Source organism: Homarus americanus, unplaced genomic scaffold, assembly GCF_018991925.1.
Source record: "Homarus americanus isolate GMGI-L3 unplaced genomic scaffold, GMGI_Hamer_2.0 scaffold5217, whole genome shotgun sequence".
In the NCBI taxonomy this organism is placed as follows: domain Eukaryota; kingdom Metazoa; phylum Arthropoda; class Malacostraca; order Decapoda; family Nephropidae; genus Homarus; species Homarus americanus.
Genome location: NW_024741176.1, coordinates 171,501 through 177,500, shown reverse-complemented (window position 1 = coordinate 177,500; position 6,000 = coordinate 171,501). Strand labels below are relative to the sequence as shown.

At 45.8% G+C, this 6,000-nt stretch overlaps 1 protein-coding gene across 1 annotated transcript in view; it reads left to right on the top strand.

Annotated features, from left to right (window-relative positions):
- The window catches only part of LOC121875604, a 63,127-nt gene that overhangs the window by 38,392 nt on the left and 18,735 nt on the right, over positions 1 to 6,000 (top strand). Inside the window, exons 4-6 of the mRNA XM_042380188.1 lie at positions 66 to 146; positions 514 to 526; positions 5,792 to 5,928. Coding sequence (XP_042236122.1) covers positions 66 to 146; positions 514 to 526; positions 5,792 to 5,928 — 231 coding nt within the window. The remainder of the gene's footprint in view (positions 1 to 65; positions 147 to 513; positions 527 to 5,791; positions 5,929 to 6,000) is intronic.

Below are 6,000 nucleotides of genomic sequence, written 5' to 3'. Positions count from 1 at the left end.
ATGTGAACAAATATTAGGTAGAGATTTGTTTATTGACTTATACCTAATACCTGTTTCTCTGACAGAGGCTCACTCCATGCGTGTGAAAATTGCTTCAGCTTCGGGGAACCCTAACTACAATTGCACTCACTTACTGATGACCGTGGGTGAGTTTTCGTCTATTTACCTATTTTTTTTTACATTCATTGCTTACATTTTTTTACTGATGAACGTGGGTAAGTCTTTGTCTGTTTACACTTTTTTTACTTTCATTGTTTACATTTTTTACTAATGAACGTGGGTAAGTCTTTATTTATTTACAGAGTTTTTTTACACTCATTATTTATTTACATATATGTTTTAAGGTTTGATATCATAAGTTCAAAGTCGACATCATTATACCGCTTGACAAAACATAAAAAAACGATTCATCTAACATCAAGATCGGTTCAGCTGGTTCCTGGGACAAAATCTTTACTTCCCCGATACTTAAACGTTAAAGAACTCCTTCATTTTTATTTATTTTTTCTTCAGGTCAGGAAAGGCAGTAAGTTGAGATGCCTAAAACTCAATTTAATTTGATTTTACTCGACTTTAGTTAATATCTAAGTGTATAAATCTTGTAAGTTATCCCATTCGTTTATTTATGGATACAGTAACCAACCCACAACCCATATTTCAAACTCAAATTCCATTGCCAGTATTAGAATTAGAATTGACACTATTTTGAATATTTCCATCACGTCTCTTTATCACAAGGTTACATGAGTCACCCCCATCAAGCAATTTTTTTTATCTAAATTGCCATAAAGAAATATTAAGTCTAAAAAGTTTCCACGTTAAGTTAATACCTATTTAAAATAAGTTCTCGATAATGGTTCAAGTTCCCAAAGTTTCATAAGATAATTTGACAACAGCTATGGAATTTTAGGTTACGGAGAGGCACAGAATGTAAGACTTAACATTCACAGGTAACTTACCACCTCTCCCACTTCATTATTGACGTAGGTGATCGTTCTATTTTGTAAAGTGATTCTGTTATGTTGTGAATCTGACGTCATTCTCATTCCATTTTTGAAGACTTCTTTTAGATCTGACATCATTCATTCCAATCCTGCTTATTGGACTCGACATCATTCCAATCATTCAAATTGAACAAGCAATCATTCTAATACTTTAAATTGAACGTGTCATCGTTCTAATCATCCACATTGGTTTGGACAATCATTTTAACATTGACCTTGGCGCATGACAGAGGCTCTTCCCCCCTTCCTTCTCTTCCTCATCGCTGGCTCTCCCACCCACACCACCTCCCCCAACCCCACACCCACCTCCCCCAACCCCCACACCAGCTCCCCAACCCCACACCAGCCCCCACCCCACACCAGCCCTCCCTCCCCACACCAGCCCCCACCCCACACACCACCTCCCCCCAGCTCCCACACCACCAAGCTGAGGTAATCGTCATCAAGTGCACACACGATGACCCCTCCCTCTCTCTCTCTCACTGAATTTTCAATATCGTGTGACTCTGAGCTGGAGGAGGCAGGAGGAAGGAAGGAAGGAAGTAAGGAAGGAGGAGGAGGAGGGTAACCCGTGATGTAGTTTGCTAAGTGCCCTGTATCCCCGGGTGCTGCCTTAAGTGGGTCATAAAATTCTTGAATAGGGGGGGAGGGTAGGAGGGGGTAGAGGGTGTATTGGTAAAGGCAAACGTGGCGTTTTTCAAATCAACCCCTTCTCTTTTTCTCTCTTTTGCTCTTCCCATTTTTCCTTCTTCTTCCTAGGTCATCGTCGTCCTCTTCTCCTCCTCCTCCTCCTCCTCCTCCTCCTCCCTTTCCCTCTTAGGTTGACATTCCCCCACCACCTTCCAGGACCTTAAGATGACCTGCCTCCTCCTCCTCCTCCTCCTTCTTCTCCTCCTCCCGGTGAGTCCTGGCCCCCTGTGCTCATTAGGTTAACGTTGCTCCCCAGTATTGTTCTAAGTTTGCCTTAATGCTGGTTCACCCTCTGTGTGTGTCTGGGAGGTGCCAGACTTAGCTCTTTCCTCCTTAGCGTATTCTTCCTACTTAAACTTCTATTCTTTCTTTCTTTTTTTCCTCCTGTATTTTTTCTTCTTCTTCTTCCCTTGAACGTCTTCTTCCACTTTATCCTTCCTACCTCTTCTAATATTTTTCTCCCTTCCGTCTCCTCTTCCATCTATTCCTCCTTTCCCTAATCCTAAATTTTTTAATTTTTTCTCCAACCCTCCTATTGACTCTCCCCCTCCTCCCCATGACTTCCCCCTCCATTTCTCCTGACCTCCCCCTCCGCCTGACTCCCTCCCGATTTTGGGGAGACATTTTAATTCCCACGATTACCGTAGATTCCAATATCCTCATCTGGAATTTTTCTCCCATGCCTCCTAATCTCCTCCCTCACCCTCACCATTCTCCTCCCTCACCATCCTCCCTACTTCCCTCACCATCCTCCATTCCTCAACATCCTCCTCCTCACCATCCTCCTCCCTCACCATCCTCCCTCCCCACCATCCTCCCTCCCATCCTCCCTCCCTTCTCCTTCACCATCCTCTCTCCCTCACCTCCCCTCCTCCCACCTCCTCCCTTCACCATCTCCCTCCTCCCCTCACCATCCTCCCTCACCATCCTCCTCCCTCCCTCCTCACCATCCTCCTCCTCACCATCTCCTCCTCACCATCCTCCCTCCTCACCATCCTCCTCCATCCTCCTCCTCACCATCCTCCTCCCTCCTCTTCCTCACCATCCTCCCTCCACCCTCTCGTGCCAGCCATTCCCAAGCGATTTCCTTTCATTGTTGCCTCTGATCCGAGACTGAATCTTTGCTCTCACTATCGCGTACTTTGAGTCACCGTGAACATAGGAAAGGGAGGAGAGAGAGGAGAAGCGAGAGAGAATCACTTTCCCCGTGAGAGGACTGACCCTGACGTAAATGTCTTTCGCCAATGTGGAGTGTCGGTCCCTGGGTAAGTGAGGCGGCTAACATATTCTATTCCAGCCAAAGGGGAAAAAAATAACCCCGAATAAGGGTTTTCAATATTAATATATATATATATATATATATATATATATATATATATATATATATATATATATATATATATATATATATATATATATATATATATATATATTTATATATTTTTTTTTGACGATAAATATTTGAAGATGAAGGGTGCGGGTAAATAGTATTATTGGATATGTTATTAAACACCCTGAAACTAACCTAACGTTTGACTATTAACTTCTATCGTTGTTAATACCAAACAAAGGATCAGAATTCCAAACAAAATATAAAGATGTTTGGAGGTCGACCTTTGAACCTTCCTCTTCCTACTCCCTATATCTTGTCGTCTCCTCCTCGTACCCCCCCCTTCCTCATCCTACCTCTTCTCTTCTTCTTTTATTCTTCCTCCTCCTTCTCCTCTACCCCCTCATCCAACACTCCTCCTTCCAACACCCCTCTCCTACTACTATCACTACTACTACCACTCCACCTCCTCCTCCTCCTACTACTACTACTACCCTCCATTTCTTCCTCCTCCTCCTCCTCTACCACCTCAACACCTCCTCCCTCCTCCTCCACCTCCTCCTCCTCCTCCATTCTCCTCCTCCACTCCCCTCCTCCTCATCCTCCTACCACTCCTCAACACCTCCTCCTCCTCTCATCCTCCCACCACCTCCAACACCTCCTCAAGGACTTCAAAAGGAGAAAATCCTGCCTCAGCAGATTCTTCAAAACAAGGCTCAGGGAGAAGGAACAAATCCTTTGACAGGACGGATTCCTTGAAATCGGATCCGCGGGCGCTGGTACTGTCACCGTCAGTCAGTTAGGGTCCAGGGAGCCCGGATTCACAAAGAAGCATCTGTGAGGATTTTTTCTCTTAACTCTGAGTTCCTGGGGTTGGTGGGGTGAGGGGGTAGTGTGGATAGTGGATTGTGGGGTGAGGGGGTAGTGTGGAGTAGTGATTGGTGGGGTGAGGGGGTAGTGGATAGTGATTGGTGGGGTGAGGGGGTAGGGATAGTGGGCTGGGGTGAGGGGGCAGTGTGGGTAGGGTTGGTGGAGTGAGGGGGTAATGTGGGTAGTGCTGGTGGAGGAGGGGTGGGGGTAGTGGTTGGGGTGAGGGGGTAGTGTGTGATAGTGGCTGGTGGGGTGAGGTAGTGTGGGTAGTGGTGGGGTGAGGGGGCAGTGTGGGTAGTGGCTGGTGGGTGAGGGGTAGTGTAGTGGTTGGTGTGGTGAGGGTGTGGTTGGTGGGGTGGAGGGGGTAGTGTGGGTAGTGGTTGGTGGGGTGAGGGTAGTGGATAGTGGGTTGGTGGAGGTGAGGGCAGTGGGTAGTGAGTTAGGGGGGAGAGGGGTAGTGTGGGTAGTGGTTGGTGGGTGAAGGGGTAGATAGTGGTTGGTGGAAGGAGGGTAGTGGGTAGAAGGGGAAGTGGATAGTGGTTGGTGGGTGAGGGGTAGGGATAGTAGTTGGGGTGGAGAGGTGTAGTGGGTTGGTGGAGAAGGGTGTAGTGGTTGGTGTGAGGGAGGGTTGTGAGGGGTAGTGGTGGGTGAGGGTAGTGTTGTGGGAGAGGGGGAGTGGTTAATGGTTAGGGGGTAAGAGGTGGGGGAGGGGTAGGATTGGAAGGGTGGACAGGATGGTTGAGGTGCAGATGAGGTGAGTGGTTGAATGGGGCAGTAATTGGGGAGGGTTAGGTTGGAAGGGGGTGATGGTTGAAGGGTAGTGGTTGAGGGGGTAGTGGTTGAAGGGTAGTGGTTGAGGGGAAGGAAAGAATGACTTGTAGTTACGGTAGAATCTCAACCTAATTTCGTCACCATATTGGTCATTTACCTGAAGAGAGTTATTTCGATGGGAGGGATAAATTTACTCTACAATTATCTGAGACTCCATATTTATACTGAGACTTAAGATAATTTGATGCATTACGAGAAAAATCCATCTGATGAAACTTAGAGAATTAAAATAATACTCGGGTTATGTCGTAGGTTTAATGCTGTTAAAAATGTGTTCGGTTGAAAGATGTGTTCGTTATACCCTTGTCGGTACCCGGAGTTGTGAGGTTAAATGTAAACAACATACTTCAAGTACGCTACAAAGATGAATTCCTAAAAAAAGATAAGTCAGTTTGAATTTCTCTGAACTCCTGTGAGAAAGCGTCGAACTATAGGCTCACTTAAGCTCTGGCATAAAGATGGATTCTGAGAGAGTTCGTAAGTTAAATTTTCTTCTTGACTGCAGAGATGAGAACACATTGTGTGAGATAGTTCACTCTTACAAAGTTAGGGCCATTGTCCAACCTGGCTTACACACGACAAAGTGGGATAGAATTTTGAACAGTATTAAGTCGTCTACAGAAGTGCGGCGGTCGTGTGGATACAGCACTAGCCTCTTGTTCTGGGGTTGATGGTTCGATTTTCACTTGATTATTTCTAGTGTCTTGACTAACCTTGATAACTTACTTGTTAAAGTGTAGTAATATATCACATCAACATGTCTTCCGCTAAGATTCTTAATCCCGTCTCTGTTGTATTGTTTCAAGTACAATTTACCATGACAGCCATTTCCTTGACCCTGAAATTCCTCTTCTATAACCTCGGTCTTTGCTCCTCTCACCCCTGACCACAACCTGAGTAAGATAGGAACTTGTAACATTTGGACTACCCGAACGCCGTAAACCTGGTGATTGGCACTTGTTGCATTTACTAAACTACCCAATACATACCACCCTGAGTACAGAATTTCGTTGCATTTGGTTAATGACCCTTAAAACACATAACTGATGTAGCCTCTCTCTTGCAGGTGTCCAGAAGGAAACTTGATCAGCCAGTTTGTTTACAACGAGACGGCGGGCACGGCCGAGGCGGTGCTCGACAGGATGTTCCGCTTCCCCACCTCTAACAGGGTCCACTTCCAGTGTGATGTACTCATCTGCAAGGGTGAGTTATGTAGTGTGTGCGTGTGTGTGTGTGTGTGTGCTGATGACCTTAGCAGTAGCCAGTGTAAGAGGG